This window comes from Ambystoma mexicanum, chromosome 1p (genome assembly GCF_040938575.1).
Source record: "Ambystoma mexicanum isolate Mex_15411 chromosome 1p, UKY_AmexF1_1, whole genome shotgun sequence".
NCBI classification, from domain to species: Eukaryota; Metazoa; Chordata; class Amphibia; order Caudata; family Ambystomatidae; genus Ambystoma; species Ambystoma mexicanum.
This window is the reverse complement of record NC_090921.1, coordinates 226,908,676-226,929,920: the sequence shown is the minus strand read 5'-3', so window position 1 is coordinate 226,929,920 and position 21,245 is coordinate 226,908,676. Positions and strand designations below refer to the sequence as shown.

General features: G+C 47.2%; 1 protein-coding gene across 1 annotated transcript in view; it reads left to right on the top strand.

Moving 5' to 3' along the window:
- The window catches only part of COPS6 (COP9 signalosome subunit 6), a 200,887-nt gene that overhangs the window by 99,450 nt on the left and 80,192 nt on the right, over positions 1–21,245 (top strand). The window contains exons 5-6 of the mRNA XM_069646430.1: positions 13,440–13,502; positions 14,812–14,859. Of these exons, the coding sequence (XP_069502531.1) occupies positions 13,440–13,502; positions 14,812–14,859 (111 nt within the window). The remainder of the gene's footprint in view (positions 1–13,439; positions 13,503–14,811; positions 14,860–21,245) is intronic.

Sequence of the window (21,245 nt, the reverse complement as noted above, 5' to 3'; positions counted from 1 at the left end):
GTGAAGTCTTTCTACTTTCTTTCTACTTTGTCTTTGTTTATGCATACTATTACTTGAATACATGTTTTATTGCATTCTTACCTGTAAATGTAACATGCAATAAACGGCTGCAAACGCCAAAACTATTGGCTTTGCCAATGCTTGTTTGCACAATGCTACTGCATAGGTTGACCGTGTCCGATTTTAGTTTATTATTTGATAATGCGCTCCCTACCCTTGGGTAGCCGGGCGCAACGGTAACAAGAATACTTGAGCTTGGTTACATACAGTGGCACATACATTGAATACATTACAAGTTATTACAATGATTACAGTATTTACAGTAGAGATAAGAAATGTGGGTACTTCACAACACACAGGTAGTGGTGTGAAAACATAGTGGATCCATACCATAATACAGGGCCTAATGCATGGGACAGTTTAGTGGGCGTCCTTTGTCCAGAGCCAGTTTTTAACGTTGCATCTGAATCTGGAATAGGGTTGATTGGCTCTCAATGCAGTAGGGAGAGCATTCCAGGCACGGGCAGCTCTAACAGGGAAGCTTGCTCCACCTGCTTTTGTTAGTCTGAATCTGGGGATTTCTAGTGCAAGATGGTTGGACGCTCTAGTATGGTGACTTGAGGATTTTCTAGTCAGTCTGGCCGAGATATATGGGGGTGCAGTGTTGTTCAGTCCTTTGTGGGTGAGAGATGGCGTCTTGAGGAGGATTCTATCACTAATTTTTAGCCAGTGATGGTCTTTCCTGATATTAGATATATGCACTCTACGGGGTATGTCCAAGGCTGCCCTAAGAGCATTATTCTGCAGTATTTGCAATTTGTTTGACAGTTTTATTGGCACCTGCATATAGGGCATTACAGTAGTCTAGCTTGGACACTACTAAAGCGTTGGCTAGAGTGATAGAGTTGGTTTTGGAGAGATGTGATCTACAGGCCCTGATTAATTTGCAGGTGTAAGCTGTAGATGAAGCCAAGGAGTTTCTTAAGAGATAAAGTGAAGTCAAAGTAAAAACCTAATGTTTTTACCTCGGTTACCACCTTGATTATGTTGCCATCAATATTAAAGGCAGTATAGCTGGGGCTGAGTTTTTGAGGTTAGAGTCGGAACCCAGGATGAGTATCTCTGTCGTCATTCAGTTAGAGGCCGTGAGAGGCCATTCATGCCTGAATGAGGAGGTAAATCTTGTTTACTAGCGCAGTGTCTTCGACAAAGTTGCCAGATAGTGGTATGAGGATCTGCGTGTCATCCGCGTAGTTAATATAGGTTACCCCCAATCTGTCAAGTTTGTCGAAGAGTGGCTTAGTGAAGATATTGTACATTGTAGGGGAGACACATGAACCTTGTGGACACCACAGGTGATTTGTAGTGGGTCCGCTGAAGCTACAGGGGAGAACACTCATCGTACGGTTGGCTAGGAAGAATTGTGCCCAGGCTATAGCTTCGCTTGAGAAATGGGCGGCAGATGCTAGATGCTTGCATAACACTGCATGGTCCACTAGGGTGAAGGCCGCCAATAAGTCAAGGAGGAGGAGCATAGCTGTATTACCTTTTATCCTTCAACTCATCGATTTGTGTCTTGAGGTCAATTAGGGCAGTTTCAGTACCGTGTTGTGGTCTGAACCCAGATTGGCATGATCGTAGTAGTTGGTTTTTCTCCAGGTAGTTTTGGCTCTAGAGGTAGGCTACTCTAGCAATAATTTTCAGGAGGAATGGGACCGTAGTAATGGGCCTATAATTAGTGGGGATAGCTGGGTCAAGGGTCTGTTTTTTGAGGAGAGGCAGTACCCAGGATTCTTTGAGGTTGGTAGGTACCGTGCTAGTTCTAAAGGAGGCGTTAATTAGCTTAGCGATGAAGGTTGCTAAGTCTCTAGCGGCATCCTTGATAACTTGTGCCGGGCAACTGTCACTTTGGCAATTTGATAGTTTCAGAGAGGATATTACCTTTTCAGTTTCCAAAATGGAAATGTTAGTAAACCTGAAAGGTTTGCAGTTGTTTAGTGTATCTGAACTAGGTGTATCTGTTGGGGTGGTGGTATGTGTTCCTGTGGAACTCAAGGACGCTTTTTTCTTAGCGATTTTAGTTTGTAGGGTGGTTATTTTATTTGCTAGAGCATTTTGGATGTTCGTACACCATTGTTTGTCTTTAGGGATGTTGTCTATAGGAGCAATCGGGCAGGACGGAGAAGAGTTCTTTGGAATTCGAGTTAGCTTTACTAATTCTCTCATTGAATGTGTCTTTTTGGGTTTGGATTATTTCCTTCTTGTATTTATTTGCAAAATTGCTGAGTAGAGTTTTATTCTCAGCTGAAGGTGTATGCCTCCAGATAGCTTGGAGTTTACGTTTTTGGGTTCGTAGTTCTTTAAGATGGGGGGTAAACCATGTGTTGAGGTGCGATTCTTGTTTGCTTTTGCGTAGTTTGATGGGGGCAATCGTATCCAAGGCATTGGACATGGTTTTATTGAATGTCTCAACTAGCGTATTTGGGTCAGAGTTGAAGGCACTAGTGTTAAGAGCTGGTAGGAGGAATGGGAGTAGTTTTCAGGTTGGCTGGGGTGGTGCTAATAAGCGAGTAGCTGATTTTGGCCGTTCTATATTAGATGAGAAACCGATGAGATGGTGGTCGGTCCAGGTTTGGGGTGTGATGTTGGAGATGGTAGTGGTGCAATTGCGGTTGGCTGTCCAGTCTAATGTGCGTCCTTTTATATGTGTAGGGGCTAAGACTTTTTGGGAGAGGCCATGATCGACTAGAATAGATTGGATAGGCTGAGCCTGTTTGTCCTCAACATCGTTTAATCCCAGGTTGAAATCACCTAGTAGTAGGAGCTGGGTGGAGTCTTTGATGTTGTTAGTGAGGAGGCTAGATAGGTCTTCCTCAAAGTTACCTAGAGGGCCTGGGGGTCTATACACAAGAAGAATGGTTAGTGTACTATTGTTGGAGATGGGTACTTTAGCTGAGAGTAGCTCGCAAGAGTTGCTTATAATACTCTTGCCATTCCCACCCTCTTTTGCTCTCTCCCAATTGTAGTGCTTTATACATGCCTACAGATGCCGCAGGTACTCTGGGACACCGTGGATGACCCTCACCCATTAGCACAAGTACACTCCGTAATCCCTACATCTGTTTCAGATATAACCATATTCCTAGACCACACGTTTGAGTGTGGAGGGGGCTGAGTGTGCTACTGCCACCAATAATTTCTGAAAGAAATGTACCCATCGGTGCAATTTCACACATTTAATCGGTAAAAACCCGATGAAATATAAGCTGCAGCATCTCGCAATGTAGCTTTGGTAAAAATAGTGACAAATGGAGAAATGCAAAAAATGTGTTCTAGTAACACTGATAAAAAAGAGAAATTCACTTTGGTTCAGACTTCAGAGGTTCATTGGAAAACATGCTCAAATCGTGCCATTTGAAGCACACTAGACAATTTTAAGGCACACTTGATAGTGATATTGGTATACCTTGGAACGATTTAAATAATGCTCAGTAGGAGTTTTGAGGTTCTCTGAGGAACGTTTGGTAAGAATTGGTGTGAAACGGTTCGTTTTCCAGCACTGTAGTGTCACAAGTACTGCTGAAGACTTGAGGGGATGCGAAAAACGGCATGGAGGTTCTACACAAGGACATTTAGTTTTGCCCAGTGGACAGTGCCTTAGCGCCACCTATAAGCCTAAAATATTGCATTGGAATACAGACGAGAGATGGGATGTAAGGAGGGGCACACATTTTGGCGGCGTTTGGTTTTTGGCCTATGGCTGCTCTCACCTACTACCTCCCTCGAACACATGCTGCTGTGATCTCTTTAGACGAACTATATCACATAGCAACATCAAACATTTTGTTATAATGGAGCCTGTCAGTGTTCTTTATAACAGTCTTCTGTGAGGTAATGGCTTAATTGCAGCTGTAAATCAACTTCGTGTAATAAACATTTACTAAATGTGCCTGCAGCCATTTGATTTATAACGTCTTTGTTCTTTCAGTTTCTTGTGCTGGAGTCCTATTTAGAAAAAAAGCATTGGCAAAGCCAGCGATTTTGGCACGGCGTAGGCATTTTTACCAGGAAAATGCCTACGTCGTGTCTACACAAGCCAACACGTTTAGCTTTGCCAATACTTAATAAAAAGGGAGGCCGTGCAATGCCTCATTCTATGCCTGCTTTACCCCAGCCTCTGAGCTGAGGACTTACTCAAACTTGCAGGTATGATTAGTTTAATGTTACGAAACACTTATTGTCCCTGCTACCGTTCAAACCTTTGATCTCCGATGTCTGCAGCATTTGTTGCTGGCTTTTCTTCTGCACTGCGAGTGGGACATGGCATTCGATTTTGTTGCGCGCTTCGCTTGGTGCAACACTACCACCAAGTGCCTTCTTAGAGAAGTGGAGCTGTGCAACCTCTAGCGACGAGGAAACCAATTATATTTGCAGATCCATAAAAATCTACTCTACTGGCAGTGTCAGAATTTCCGCTTCAGAACATAATCGTTTGCCTTCTTGTTTGTCTAGTATGTGAGTTCTCTGGTCCCCACTTCTGAACGGGAGCAACTGGTTAGCGGACGCCAACGTGGACAAAGGTTCATTTTATCCCACATCAGAGCACATTACATTAGTGGTTTGAACTTGGAAGGTTCTTGAGGGTCAAGTATCTGATCAATTAATGAAGCAGGAACCACCAGCTCAAACGGCACTGTAAAGGAGAACCTCACTCTCCGATTTAAGGCACAACTCGCTGCTGCTCAGCAAAGCAGAGACTCGGGGAAACGGGCACAGATGAGTTTCTTCAGGTCCTGTATCTGTGGGGAAAGCAGGCACTGGGGGCAGTCTGCAGTGCCCTCAATTCTGTTGTAGGAGTTTTTATAGTTGCCCCGTAGAGTTACATTTTGCCCACCAGTGCTTAGCTGGCATTGTGCAGTCGTCCACGCTGGAATTTTTCCCAGTGCCTGTTCGCCGGCAGCAGCCAAGGGACCACGTAAAAGATTACATTTGCGCACATGCGCCTTATGTTGGTGCCTATTTTGATCTGCTTGATGAAATGTGCTTTAGGGAAATGAGCTTATAAATGGCAGAATATACTCAAGGCTCTGTCGGATGCCACGTGTACTAAATTAGGGTCCTCCGTAGGAATCGCATTCTTGGGTGAAAAGTAGAATCCCAAAATCTAAAACGGTAGCCCCCTCGAATAAAGGTAAGATGGGACAATCATTGTTCCGTCCTCTCTTCCTAGCAGGCAACTCCAGCATTCTAAACCAACCATTTAAATATATACTAGGTACAGAACTATTGAAAGAGTAATAGGAGACCCATGTTTGAAAATTTGTATTTATTTATTGGATATTTTGTAAGGCACCTATTCAACAAATGGTGGTTCAAGGCACCACTAGACAACAATGGGGGGCGGGGACAAGGGCGAAAAATAACTGTCCTACCAGGCCTTGTGACATTCCGATCGTGAAAGTGCAGTAACAAGTGGGGGGTGGAGGGGGTGCCGGTAGGAAGAAATGCGAAGTGCTAGGGTGGGAGGGGAAGTAAATGGTACAAAGGAGAGTGTGCAGGTGGGAGGGGGGGGGCACAAGGGTCATGCGAGTGCCAAGAGGAGGCCAACTGCCATGGATTGCATTGGGTGAAGGGGGTGAGGTTCCACATGCTAAGTGCGGGCTGAGGGGAGGATGGGGCCCTTTAGGACTTGGAAAGAACCAGGCTGCCAGTCACTGCGGCAGACGGGGGGGGGGGGGGGGTAAGGGGGTGTTGTCAGAGGAGAGGCAAGGAAGAAGAGATAAGGAGGGTCTTGAGGAGCTTCCGGAACTTAAGATCAGGCTCAAGGCTAAAGAGCGGCAGGGAGACCATTCCAGAGGAAGGCTGCTGCGGAGGAGAGGGATCTGCCTCCACTTTCTGCTTAGAGAAGAGTTCGATCAGCAGAGAGTTGGAGCTAGAAGACTGAAGGGATCTAGCAGGGAGGTATTTAGGGAGCGAGTTGTGAAAGCCTTGTGGATGATGCAGTGTGCCTTGAACTTGATCCTTGCATCACCCGGGAGCCAGTGGAGAGATTTTAGGGCAGGAGAGATATGGTCCCTGGGTTTGAGGCCAAGGATAAGTCTGGCATTCCTATTCTGGATTAGTTTAAGGGGGCGAAGGGAGGAGGTAGGAAGATTGAGGAAGAGGCTGTTGCTTTAGTCCAGCCTAGAGAGGACTGTTAGGCAAAGTTTGAATGCAGTGCCCTCTGGGAACACAGCAAGCAACTATGACTACAGGTATAGGCAACTCAACCTTTGGTATAAGCTTGTACTACAGTTTTGGTAGCGTGTTGAGCAGCCAGCTTATCTCAAGAGGGGAAATGTGAGCAGTAGTGGAGTTATACAAAGATTCACAGTTACAGGTATTCAAATAAACTTACACTCAAGGTTTCTTGCATAAACAATTATTAATTTATCAGTCAGTTATAAAGCCTTCTTTAGAAGGGAGCAATGTAGTAGTAACACACAAATACACTTCAATACTGTACACTCTGAGTTTCTGAATCAGACGAGACCCTTTTGGGATGGCTCACAGACACAACCTACACCCACAGGTGACTTCAATAACAAGGGTGCTGGGGACATTAATATCTTACTGATGGTATTCAGAACACTCCTAATAACCTTTGCCTTTGACCCACTTTTATAACGCAAGAGATCACCAATTTTCGTAAGCAGGGCAAATACTTTCAGATCCTCTTAGTCATACAATTCAATAGGCTGAGCCAAAGTCAAAAGTCTTGTATAGGATGAAGCACTTCAGGTAAGTAAATGGAAAAGTCTTTGCACAAGTTCTTAGGAGTTTTTGGTTAAAAAGAAGGATCAAAGGTAGGGCCACAAGCTGATTAGACTTGTGAGTTGTGGAAGTTACAAGCACTTCTACAGTAAGAGGTAAGTTCTCTTAGACTTGTTTTACAGTACCTGAGCAAAGAAGAAAAGATGCAGCTGATGACTTCTGTTCCTGTGCAGCTTTGCAGATCTCACTGTTCCTGGGCCTCCGCCGTGGGGACAAGAGGGAGGACGTTGGGACTCCTTCAATGCACTGGGATTGTCAAAACTGGCAACCGGCAAACTTAACTTGCAGTGGCTGTTTCGCGTTTCAGCTCCTTGCGACCACTGCAAATAGCAACAACACAGTTCCTGGCTGTTTAGATGGGCTTTCCTTGCTTCTGGGGTCCCACCCTCTGTTGAGGGGGCTCAGGCTCGGTCAGTCCTGCTTCTTGGGAGTCCGGAGAATCTTCCAAAAGCTCTAGGCCAGCTTAAAAGCAATGAACACAATCTGGTGTTCCACTCCCTGGCTCTACGGTTTCCAGCAGTAACTGTGGAAATTCGACCAGCTCCGAGATGGATGTCAGGTGGGTGGAGTTGATGGTCCCACCAACTCAAAGGGAGAAGTCGTCCTTGCAGGGGCTTCTCTGTCGATGTAAACTTGGTAAGTTGGCACTGCAGCAGGTCTTCACCGGGCAAACCAACGGTCCAGGATTTGCAGCAGGCGTCCTCTTCAAGCTCTTCTTTGTCCAGTGGTCGACTCTGCCTTCCAAGCCAAAAGACTTGCCTTTTATTCAGTTTTCTCCCATTCATTCCAGCCTAGCTGTCACTCGCCCAGCAGGGTGGTTGTCCTTGCCGGACAGTCAGCCAGCCAATCACCACAGTGCATTCAGGTCTCCTAGGAGACTAAGCACAGGGAGGTTCGGGCGCCACCCTCACTTCTGCCTACCCCAGACACTCTGGAGCCAGAGGTGGGTTTCATTAAGAAACCCTGTCAAAGGCGAAATGAACAGAGATCCAACCTGGTTTGGCGCGCAGAGAAAATCTCTAGTAGGACCTTTCCACGAAGACATTGCCACGGTAGTTAAAATCAAAAACCACTGCCACCAGCCATTCAGTGAGGAAAGGATAACCTAAAACATGTTACATAAGAAGCTAGACAAAGGGGATACTAAGTAACCCCTCCAGCACTCTATGGTAAGATAGTGTCTGTGCTGGGTCTAGAAAGTTGCAATGCTAAGTAAAGTCAATTTCACTTTACTGCTCTGGGGAACAGTAGTATATCCCAGAGGAGGTAATTAAACCTTGGGAAATCTGGAAGACTTCCCTGTGCCACTGCACTGAATGTGCCTTGTGACACAATTGTAAAAGATGATGCCTATGGAGTTTGTTGGGCTCCATAACCAAAAGAAAGTGTCTAGAAAATCACATTGAAATACATGCGAGTGGGGGGAAAAAAGGGTCACACTATCCAGGTTAAAAAATCAAGTCCTCAAAATCCAGCAAAGTTGCTGGGGGGTCTCTAAGGTGGAGGGCATTGGGCTGTACATTAAAGCCTAGAGATTTGCCAATCTGATTGGTTCTGCTCTAGCCCAAAACCAATAAAATATGTATTGTGATGAATCGTTGGATGCCATCCCGTCTCCCCTCAGGGGAGACCTTTCCCATGGGTCCAGGGCAGTGTGGCCACAGTCCAATAGTCCCCATGGGGTTGTGTGCAGAGGCTAGATCACATAGGGGGAGGAGGTTGGGAACACAGTCTTCCCCCATCTCACAACTTCCCTAATTCCCAAAGCCTATCCTTTCCTCCACTCTACCAGACTGTACTAACATGTACTTATGTAAGGTAAACCATCAGTATACCTTTAAAAGTATCAGGACACAAAAGAACAAAACTTGCCTATCACACTTCCACAATATAGGTACTGTGAAGAGGATGACTGGTAAACATGAAGTTCACTCCAGAGAACTGGAGTGAACTATATAGTCTTTCTCAGGATCTGATTGAGCAGATCCGATACAAAATCAGGGGGAAGCTGAACCAGGGAGAACCATCCTCGCCGGAGGCACCGCGAGAGATGCCTGTCTGGCGGAGGGAGCAAATCGGAATGGGATGCCGTGAACGGAGGAGAAAGAGAACCTGGCCGTCATCCAAGACTAAAGGACTGCATGGGCTGCTGCTGAACTGAACCTCTGGGCCTTCCGAAGTCTTGGGAAGTGTCTAAAAGAGAAACTGCATTCCTGCGAAGGAATAGCAATCTGCAGCACCACCGCAGCCAAATTGAAGTACCCGAACGGCTACCGGTGCCTCGTGGAGGAGCACAGCTGATCGTGAGACGCCAGCATTGACGCGATCCACATAAACGGTATGCAGGCGAACCGAGAGGAGCTGGCGGTCTGAGGGTGACGGGGAACAAATACAGAGAATGGGATAAGAGGTTCTTGAACCCTAAAATACAAACGGAGCTAAAAGAAACGATGTAAGCTTGGCAGACGAGTAAACCAAGCAATTGTAGGACGGAACTGCGAGTTGGGGTCCCTCACCCATATGAAAGCCTGATAATTAGGAAAGGCTTAATCATTTACAGCGCTTCATAGTTGCAGCACCGGGTAGAAAAGAAACCCAGATTAACTGGACTGGAAAAAAAGGAATTTAAGAAAGCAGGGGTATTGGACCCAGAAGAATAAAAAGGTGATCCTCAAATGCAGAAGTGTATGATCCCATTGGTAGTGTCCGACAGGCGAGTGAATCAGACCCACCCTCTGTGAGAGTCAGAAGAGTGGGACACACGAAAGTAAAGAAGATTGTTTTGCATCATTGTGAAAGCCTGAGAAGGCCAGTGAAAGGGAGAGGTTTCCCCTGGCATAGAGAACATTCTGGCATCACTAGGAGAAGGGAAGCCCCCCGCCCCCCAACCTCCTCCCCCTGGTACATTGTGGCACTTGGATAGTGCATTTGTTCTTTATTAGCAATCAAAGACATTGGGAACTTTGTTTGTGAAGAACGTTTTACCACCAACTAGAAGACCACACCATTGCACCTCAGTTTAAGTTAGTGTTGGGGTCAGAAATGGTTTTATTTAGGAGGCAACAGTTGACTGAATTTCCTTGACATCCTGACATTCTCATAAACCCTTTTAGCTTTAAGGTCAGTGAGGCAGTTTCCCAAGCATTAGGCACAGTTTTTCTAAAGTCCAACTAAGGGCTTCATAAAACCATATCTGAGGCAGTACAAAACTCCATTCTTAGTATAAGGCTGTTACCACCTTAGAACATTTAGTAGAGCAGACAGCAGCCTGGTTAATCTTAAGAGGGAGGGCTGTAGGAAGGTACAAAGAAATTATAGCATACATATGGTCCGAGGAAACAGTATTTATTGTTAAAATAAATTCTTTATTTGAATACAAGTAGGCCAAGATCAATCTTGGAATTAAGTACCGTAACAAATTGTATAAACAATTCTAAAAATGAACAAACCTATGGTATACAAACAAAGGTATAGCCTTATTCAGTTTACAATCAGCAGTCAAGGTGAGTCAAATATATAGCACATTCAGAATGGCACTAATCTATTCTTGGGGAGTAAATCCGGGTTACGTATACTTTTTAGATTACATTAAGTCAAGGGTAGTAGGTCCTATTGTTCCCAATCTACAGTGTTATTCAGTTTAGACCCACTTAATTAGGCCGACACTGTTAAGTCTATCTTGCAGCAGCTATAACCTTCTTCTGTCAAACATGGATACAGTTGTATACCAAGGTTACTTTTTAGAACACAGTTCAGATGTAGTAACGTAACATGTATACTACCGAAGGGTCTTCAGCTACTCAAGGATGTGTATGAGCTACTATTTTAGAAGTGGCCAGAAGCACTGCAGGGAATGCACAACCCAACAGGTGAGTAGTTTATCATGCACTCTTCTAACCACACACAGTGACTTCAGGCAGGCAAGAGCGAGCACTTATTTGAAGTAACTCTCTAATATTACAGTTTAAGAGCAGCAGCTATTCAAAGTCAGTAAGTAACCTATTCTACTTTTCAGTGGGGCTACAAGCAGCTCAAAGACCAGAATTAACTCTGTTTAGCTCTGTATAAAGCAGATCGGGGAAAGCAAAGCCCAATAACACACATGTAGAAGAACACCGCTAGTCCAGTTGAGTAAATCCTATTGGAAGGCTTTTGGACTCATTAACTTTAGAAATGATAAAACTCTACCAACTCTATTACTGTTTAAAGGTGTCAACCACAATTCAAAGCTAGTAAAATAACTTGCATACCTTTTTTTTTAAAGGAGCAACAAGGAACTAAGTATTTAGACACTTTGTAACGTATTCTCTTGCAGAGATAGTTACAACACAAACTCATTTACAAGCAAGTACTTTTACACTTGTTATCATTTCAAGACAGAAGACTTATCAAAGTCTTTCCCTAATCTGTAGCATGAGTTTACTCAAAGGCAGAAAGGGGACCCTTGTGGTCTAGGAGCCAGCTGCAGGCAGGTTAGGATGTTTAATTTGCAGGATAGTCGGAGTTCCAAAGGATATCTTCTTCAACAACTAAGTATTAGCTTCAGAGTTAGTAAAAAGTGTTCAGGGACTTCACAGAAGGCTTCCTATATGCGTTCCAGCATTAGGCTTGGGCTAATGGTATGGGCAAACTTCCAAACACTTGAATTACCCACTCAGCCTCACAGGATTCACACAAGACTTAAGGTAAATATTACCCAAGTTATCACAGTACCTCAGCAGAGAGCATCTGGGCGTAGGCCTTCAGGATGCTCAAAAACATCCTGCGATGAAATGACATGGAACCCAATGCATTACTGCGGCTGATTTGACAGCCTGCGAGTAATGACTAAAAGGCATAAAAGTTGTTACACTGCCGCCAGCCATTTAAGTTAACTTGCCATTGTAACATAAAACAAGTAAGAAAGAATGGGGATACAATGCATCTCCCCAGCACTCCACATAAGGTGGGTGTGCTGGCTCACTATATAAAATGTAAAGGGGATGGGAATCCCACTTTACTTCTTGGGAACAGTAGTTCCCCTAAAATATAATGAGAGAAATTACAAAGCGAAGCCCAAAGGGGCAACCCAGCCTAAGTCCAAAAGTTGTAGGAAACTATAATTCCATTTACACACTATGGGGAGACATAAAAAGGTCACCCATGAAAAGACTAAGACTACGTGAGCGAGGAAAAATATTCCCACCCCCCTAGGGATAAGATAAAGAATTACCAAATCCAGGCAAAATGTTCTGGGGGTTGATTCGGGTCAGGAAGGTTGGCACAGTGGAGAGGTAGAGATGGATGGAAGGAAGGATGGGTGGGTGGAGGGTGAGTGGGTATGTGCTAGGGGGCGGTTGAGGGGTCGGGCGCATGGGGAGGTTGAGAGGGCCAGGTGCAGGGAAGGAGAGCTGGGCGGCGTGGGCAGGGAGACCAATGCGGGCAAGAGGGAGGAAAGTGGAGGGGGGGCAGGTGTGTTGGGTAACATTTTTCATTGTATGCCAAATATCCTTCACCGGTGAGACCCCAGTACTTTTTGCTGGACTTTTTGGGTTTCTTTTCGATGTTCCTGTGTGAATGAGAACTCCTCCTCCCCCCAACCCCCTCATCCTTTCTTTTACTCTAAACTGTGGGAGTCATTTTTGTGTCTCTCCATACTTTATTTTTGGAGTCGTACTTTGCTATAACATTTTAGGCATCTGTAATTTCCTTTTGCAGCACGCATCAATTTCTGTGCAGTGTCGCTCGGAAGCCCCTTTGAATTTTGTTCTCCTTGTATTCTCACATTTATGAAAATCTTACCTAACGCCAACCTACCAATTTCTAAAAATAAGTCTTTAACTAAAACCATGTCACCTCCATGTCCGAGCCTTACTTTTGCACCCTTACAACTGTTAGTTCTGAAAACCAGTTTAAATAGGCCCCACAAAAAGAGCCATGAAATAGTGACACTCTGATATGGTTTTACCTACCTCCTAAAAGGATGGTATGTCCCTACTTCAGTTAAGAGAAAGTGATTTGAGAGGAACTAGGCGATGAGTGCTGCTTTGGGATGAGGCTTGGCAAAGCCACTCGCTATCGAGTCTTCTAAGCTCTCATAGTGCTATGCACTACCGAGCTCTCATGCAGCAGCTAAACCAAGGGTCATTTGGGGTTGTCTCTGATGTTACCTTGTGACGGAAGACTTGGGATAACACTGAGCCAGATGTTTAATGATTATACATGCTGCTATCCTGTATGTAATTTGTAATCACAGCGTTTGGGGATAGGGCTGTGGCTGGAAACACATGGATATTGTGATTACCTTGCTGGAACATGGAGCTTTGTGAATGTATTTGATTCAGAGTACCGAATCAGATTTTATTCCTTTTTCTTGTTAATGTACTGCTACTATCCTGAAGTTGTAAAACTTTGTATTTTTTGTTATGGCACAATGAATACAAAAATAAATTTCAAAAAAGTTATATAGATACTGTTGTACTATCAAAGGGCTGAACGTGCTATACACTTCTATGGAGTGGTTACGTGACTGAATACTGATTTTGCTACAGTTGGTAACTTAGTTTTCCTTGACGTGCATTCTTAGTCCCATCCCGGTTGGTTCACTTGGTTGTATTAATCATTGTTTTTTTTTTTTATTCACTCAGGTCTGCGAGATCATTGAGAGCCCACTGTTCTTGAAACTGAATCCCATGACCAAGCACACAGATGTGAGTATTGCTTCTCTGCAATAGTAAGGGGCTCATGGGATGGAAATGGGAGATCTTTGAGAAGCATGGTATACAAGGGTCAGATGTGGATGGCAGGGAGTTGGAGCACCCTGGGAAACAAACCTGTGTGCAGTGGCCCATAGGAATGAACCGATCAGAGAATCCTTTTTGGGAGTATGAATGGAAGTCCTGGAGTATCCTACCCACCTAGGAGGTATTACGGAAGATGACCAAAATCCTGTAACATAGGATCGTCTTGGAGGTCCAGTTGATCTTGCTTTACTTAAGGATGTGGACGAGGATCTGGAGGAATACTTATATTCATTAGGATGGATGAGATCCTCTAGCACATGGGAATGCCTGGGGGAGTGGTGGCCGGGGGAGGAAGATGGGTGGAATCTCAAGCTCTGCATCATTGGGCTCTTTGGACTGTTACTGGTTATAGGAATTTCATGAAACGCAAGCAACCCCAGACATGTTTCGACCTTGTTGGGCCTCATCAGTGAGGTGCAGCTTGGTTTCCTATGGTGCAGCAAGCAAGGGACCCCTCGTCTGAGCTTACCTCCCTCACATAGGGAGACAAACTATAACCAAAAAAAGTGATGTGTGGAAGGTTTTGGATAAATCTGAACCACTGGCACTGCTCTGGGCAACCTTCAACACCATCGTTTTTTTTAGCCCATTGCTAAAGTGCTCCAGACATATGCAAATCAGTCAGGTACTGCTACTAATGGGAGCAGCCCAGCCCAAACTGCCAGGCCAGGTCCCCTCTGCACGGAAATGGAAATTCTCTTGGACCTGCAACACATCTTGCTTCTGCTGTGGTGTATCAAGATAGGGAAAATGGTTTCCTGATTGAGGAAACCCGCGTCCCCTGCACACTATCAACAAGGGCCGTGGCCCGTATGTTGTTTTTAGGGTACAAGTAGTAACCTTATTTATTTTCACAATAATTGAATACCAGCTCAATGCATACTCGTTCTAGTTATGACCGCACATAGAGCTGTTCCTTCAGAAGTTAATAAGCTCTCATAGTGCGTTTCCAGGAACGATTTAACTTCTTCGCTTGGTGCATTTGCCTCTCCTCATTAGCACTGCTAAGCTTAAAAGAGCATGTCAGGGGCACAGAGGTATCCTGTTGATATAATACTTTAACCTGTGCATGTGTGCGGCTCCTGGAAGGGAGGTACCAGGATGCAAAGGTATCAGGATTGTGTCGGTGTCCTGGTAGAGTAATTTGTGCAGGATGCTGTAGAGTTCTGTATTTATTAATTTGCAGGTTTGATTGACTTTTCCTTTATTTACACAGCTGCCTGTCAGCGTATTTGAATCTGTAATCGACATAATCAGTGGTGAGGTAAGTGACCCTACCAGTGTTTATTTTATTTAAGCACACACTAGGTCGTAATAGCCATCAATGCACTGCACATATCAAGTGGCACTGATGGGTTTAGGGGGGGAATCTTTACATTCTATTTGTTATTAAAGGCCACAAATGTACAAATATCAGGGTTGAGTTCTAATTGGTGCCGATGGAGGTGACCTACTGTTGTGACTGGAGGCAGGCGCAGAGGGGGACTTGTGCAGAGGGGTAGCGCTGAGAGTTGGGCAGGCACCGAGAGTGATGGGGAGCTGAGTTAGTGCAGAAAGGGAGAGGAGAGTGGTGCGCAGGCATAGAGGGCCAGGTGAGTATAGGGAGGGGTGGGCAAAGAGTGGAAAATGATGGGCGCACAGGGAAGAAAAGGGAGAAGGAGCGAGTGCAGAAGGAAGGCAGAGTTTTTTGGGGGGGGTGGAAAGCTGGCAGCTTAAGGGTAGAAGGGGCGGGAATGCAGTAAGTGGGGAAGGAGGGGTTGGAGGGCGGGTGAGGGGCAAGCACCGGGGATGTCGGCTGAAAGGGGCGTCGTGGTGAGGGGGGGCAGCAGGTGAGAGGGGCAGGTGCAAAGGGGAAGGGTTGGTGAAAGGGGCGTGGTGAGGGGTGGGGGCAGGAGGTTGAGGCACGAGAGGTTTAGGCACAGGCGGTTGAGAGGGGCGGGCGCAGGTGGAGGTTGAGGGGGGCTGGTGCAGTAGGGATGTTGGGAGGGATGGGTGGAGGGTGAGGGTGCAGGCGCTAAGGGGTGGTTGAGGGGGCGGGCACTAGGGGCAGTTGAGGGGGCGGGCACTAGGGGCAGTTGAGGGGGCAGGCACTAGGGGCAGTTGAGGGGGCATGCACATATGGAGGTTGAGAGGGGCAGGTGCAAGGGAGGAGAGCTGGGCGGTCTCAAGAGTAGCGGCATGGGGAGGGGTAAGTGGACAAGTGTGGGCGAGAGGGAAGAAAGTGGAGCAGGGCAAGCGTTGGGTCTGATTTTTCATTTTATGCCAAATCCCCTTCACCTGTGAGACCCCCCAGCACTTTTTGCTGGAATTTTGGGTTTCTGTTCCATGTTCTTGGGCGAGTGGGAACTTTTTCCCCCACTCATCCTTTCTTTTACTCTAAAATATGGGAGTAAGTTTTGTGTCTCTCCATACTTTATTTTTGGAGTCATACTTTGCTATAACTTTTTAGGCATCTGTAACTTCCTTTTGCAGCATGCGTCACTTTCTGTGCAGTCTTGCTGGGGCCTGGGAAGCCCTTTGGGCTTCCCTTTGTATTTTGTTCTCCTTGTAAGAACATTTGTTCCCATGGGTAGGGTAGAGGGATACTTTTTATCCTTTCTACATTTAATATTGTGAGATCAGCACATCCCATAGTATGTGGTGTGCCGAGGAGTTACATTGTTACCCCTTTCTCACGCCTCTAACAGTTCTGTTAGTGATGAGCATACCTGAATGGATGGTGGCACGGGATGTGTTCTACCGACTTTTGTGTGATTTCTTTTTTTTTTTATTTGCGGGCTGTGTTCACAGCCGCTGTAATGCACAGAAGCGTCACCATTGACCCAAAATGGCGACTGTATTCTTTTTCATTTATTTATTTATTTTTTGCCATTTCTTGTGTCCTTTTTTTTGGTCCTTTTTTCTGGCATGCTGTGTGGGGGAGGAACTGGTTCGACTTTTGTTTTCAGCAGGACTCCTTTGTGAAGGCCGCCGAGGCTCCAGTGTGTATGTGAAGACCGGAAAAAAGGGATGAGCCTGAAACTCTGCAGTCCTTTGTCTTCGGGCATGCCTGCCTGGAACCAGTTCCAACTGGTAGGCCGGCTGGCCCCCTAAAGTTTGCATTAGCATGAGTGCTGATTGGCTTGGTTCCTGGATAAATGGCTTGGATCCTGAGGCTGAAGACAAGTCCACCACTGGAGCATAAAAAGATGCTTGTAGCTACTTCCAGTGACAGGAGATGCCTTATGAGTGGGGATGCCGTGCTGACCTTTTCTTCCATGCGACAGAGGAGCCCCGAAGAGGACGGCTCCGACCCTTGGAGTAGTGCAACCAATCAGTCTTGGGAAGACCTGCATTTAGAGCCATCCCACGACGGACTGTGACCTTCCTGGAATGCAAACCACCAATACCCCGAGACCTCGAGGGTGAATGCTGTGGATCGTCTTCCGAAGAACAAATCACTCTGAAACCTAGGGCTCCTTCCAGACCTCCAGAGGAAAGATTCCACTCCTTGAAGTCCCTTCACCAGAGTGCTAGACCAAGAAAGCGAGGAGAATCGTTCGGACAACAACCATACTTCATCTGGAGTCTTGAAACGGGCACCAAAATCACTCAGCTGCAAGAAGCACTGAAGAATCCTTTGGTGGAAAATGCTCCACTCTGCTGCTGCAAAATCCCTTTCAGTGTCCTTTCTTTCATCTTAAATCCAAGAATCCAGTGACCGGGTCCTGTCATGGCTGCATCGTGAGGGCGTGCCTCTGCATCATCATCTTCGCTGGTATGGTACCGTGGGACTTGATGTAATAGTTACCTAGAGTCATTATGTCGCTCCTGTGTGGCTAGGATGTAAATACGTACGTTTGGGAGTTCGCCCATACACATTCGCCTAGACCTAACTCAGGAACGCATTCAGGGAGCCGTCTATGAAGTCCCTGAACCCTTTTACCAACTATATAACTTGTACTACTTGTTATAGAAGATACCTGTCGAACTCTTAATTTTCTACAGTTGTGCCGCCTCCTTTTTTGCCTACTGCTGGCCACTGAACCACCAGTGTCCCCTTCTGCCCCTGAGAACACTCATTTCTCCAGAATGGGGTCTGGCATGGATTCACATGCTCATGAATATTCCCTGCCATCAGACCGGGAATCCTTGGTGAAAGAAAAACAGTTTCACTTTCACTTACAAACTGTATTTCTCCCATAAACCAATCACTGAGCTCTGGGCCATACTGCCCCCAGCCAATGACTGCCCTCTCCCTAAGCCCCTCCTCTGGCCGCCATCTTATATTTTTACAGCACGTTCAAGTGTTGAGTCCTCGTTTTTTGCTCTGTGAGCTGATCTACATTTTCTCGTGCTTTTTCAGTAAAAAGTTAGATTTTCTTTTTTTCTCAGAGCCTGTGTGCTCTTTCCTACATCGGCCTAAAGCGGGGACCCGGTTGTTGGTGAATTTCAACACCCTCAAGGGCAGAATCGTCAGATTCCAGAAGGCCATCGGGCCTACTCTGCCTTCCAGAACATGTCAGAGGACGAGGAGGGAAGCTCCCTTTTCAAGCTCTGCTCCAGCTGCTGACTGCAGAAGGTGTTTGTGAAGGACAAACACCTTCAATGCCTCTGTCTCCATCCAGATCACAAGAAGTGGATTGCAAAATCTTCCTCGGGTTCTCCAAGCGAACTGTGAAGGATAGTCACAGTAGGTTGGCGGTGTTTGTCAAGTGTCAAGGCCTCTACCCCGTGCGGGAAGCGGGGGCATGTCTCACCCAGGACTGGCTGGTTCGAAGTGCAGGCTTATAAGTCCTTTGAGAGTGATCCATCCGTGGGGCCCAAGACAAGGCCAAGCACTGAAAGTCCATTTCTGTTGGGGGAACCGCGCATACGGGTCCCGCGACGGGTAGGGCGCGCTCATCTTCACAGTCTGCTTCCATCTCCAGCCATCGCTGCAGTTCCTCCCGAAGAGGAATCGTCTAACCGGCAAAGCTGTGGAAAAAGCCAGAGGAGACAAAGGCGCAGGAAAAGACGACCGAACTGCCCCTAGATGGCCCAGGTGAAGTCTATCGAGTTGGTGGTGGCCGTCTTCTCGAAGGCCAAGGGGACTGATGAAGACAAGGTAGCCCCTGGCAGTGGCCAGAGTATCCCTGCCCCCGAGATGAGAGGCATCGGCCAAGCCGGTGGAGTGGACACCAGAGAAGAGGATGCCATCCCTGAGCCTGAACCCGACTCCCCGGGATGCAAAAAAGGGTTGGGGGAAGAGAGGCCTTGACTGTACTCAAGGGCACATGTTTTTCTTCCTTGGACGAGGAGGACAAGGTGTCCGTCCACACGATCCAGGAGGGCATGGGGACGATGACTGAGGCGACAACGGCAAACCTTGTGATGATGATGGAGCGGGGCCTGCTAGGCCCATCGCCTGATCCCTCCGAGGGATGTATCGCCGGACATCTTTTCCACCCTACACACCCTGGTGTCGGAGATTCAGAATCTGATGCTGACGACACCACCGGCCCCGGACCAACCTCCGGTGAAGAGAAAGCAGCACCCTACGTTGCTGCATCAACCCCCTCACCTGCCTCCCCCCAATCCACTCCGAGACACAGCGACAGACATGACGGTGGGTCGTTTGCCGCAGCCCTCTCCCCCAGACGAGTTGGGGTCGTTCCATGCCACAGTCGCCAGGGCGTCGGAACTCTTCCAACTGACACCGATGACTAGGAACCAAGGGTTCCTATATCAATGACGCAAGACCAAGAGGATGACCATCTTGGCGGTGCCTCTCCTGGACGACGTTTGGGAGGAAGACCTGGCTTTGAGGAATCCAGCCACGGCACAGAGGAATCGGCTTAAGAAGAAATACTGAAGCATCGCCGCTCTCTGCCCCAACTTTCAGTGCTATGCGGATGACACCCAGCTCATTTTCAGGCTACCCTCTGCCTCCTCCTCTCCTTCCCTCATCTCTGACTGTCTGTCTGCTATCCAGGAGCAGTGTGCCGCCAATGATCTCTGCTTTAATGCCAGTAAGACCAAGATTCTCCTCATCGGCACACCCGCTCCCTCCTTTCCTGTCACTCTCTGGCCGGCCTCTCTTGGCCTTCTTCCTGCTTCCACCCGTGAGGCTAAAAACCTCAGGGTCATCTTCAACTCCACACTCTCCTTCTCTCCTCACATCTCCAATGTCTCTAAAAAGTCACACTACCAGCTGCACCTCCTCCAGAGGTATTCTTCCTTTCCTCTCCTTCCCCCAGAAACTCACTGGCTCCAGAGCCCTGGTTCTCGCAAGGCTGGACTGCAACAGCCTCTTTATAAATCTGCCTGCTTCTACTCTCCGCCCTCTGCAACTCATCCAGAACAGGACTGCAAGACTTGTCCTTGGCCTGAAGCTTTGGGATCGTATCTCTCCAGGACTGAAATCTCTGCACTGGCTCCCAGTTGCTGTGAGGATTAAGTTCAAAACCCTCTGCTTCGTCCATAAGGCCTTCTGGGGCATTGGGCCTCAATACCTTCGGCTCTCTTCCTAAATACCTTCCTTCTCGAGCTCTTCGCTCATCTGCCTCCAACTCCCTCAGGGTCAGTCGCTTCTACAAGCAACCAGTTGTTGGTCGATCTTTCTTTGGCTGGGGCCTCCCTCTGGAACAGCCTCCCTGCCTCCCTGAAACTTGAGGAGAATCATCTTCGGTTCCGGAAGCACCTCAAAACCTTTCTCTCTTGCTTCTGCTTTTTCTCCTCCTCTCCCCTGCTGACTTCCTGGCTGACACTGAAACTGCACTGGTTACCTGGCCACCCACTGATCACGGGCCCAGGTCCCCTCCCCAACTAGTTGCACTCCTGCACTGCCTTCCTGGCACCCCCACTCGGGGACTGTTTTCTGTATCCCTACAGTCCCACTGCCAGCACTTGACACCTGATGTCTGCACTTACCCTGGCACTTGCCACCTGCTGGCCTTTTACTTTATTTTCTTATCCCATGTACTGCACTGTCCTCTTCCCCTCCCCCCCTGCACTCTCCTCCTTCCCCTGCCTATGCACTTGCGGGATCTGTATGACACCTGGCCTAGTAGGATCATTGTCTTCCCTCTGTTCCCCCTCCCTTGCCTCGTTGTGCCTTGAAACACTTGTGTATAGGCGCGTTATAATCATATCACCCAAGTGCCTAGGCTCGCAGCCTTCCCAGGACTCTGTGGTCTTGGCGGCAGCAAGTAAGAAGTAGTCTAATCCCTCGTCTTTATCCTCCATCCCTCCGGATAACGAGGGGAAGAAGTTGGATGCCATGGGAAGGAAAGTAATTACTCAGCGGTATCCACAGTCAAGTTGGCCAACGCCCTTGCTAGGTACGACAGGGAGCTGTAGTATAAGATGGCCCCACTGCTGGAGTTCCTACCCGACAAACAGGTCAAAGCACTTCCATCCTCAAGAGGAGGAGGAGGTGGCATCGGACCATGCCATCACGGTTGCCCTGGACCTCGTGGACACGGGGTTCCGACAGAATGGGAACAGTGTCTGCCTCTGTTGTTGTGGCTGGCTGAAGGTCGAGGGTTCCGTGTTAGGAAGAATTCTCATAAATGTGCTAATTCCCTCCACCCTCCTCCCCCGCAAACCCACCCCACTTACCTTCTTTTCTTGGGAGCGAACGCGCTGGAAACACTTCTCATGAAAATCCCGATTCATAAACTGCTTATA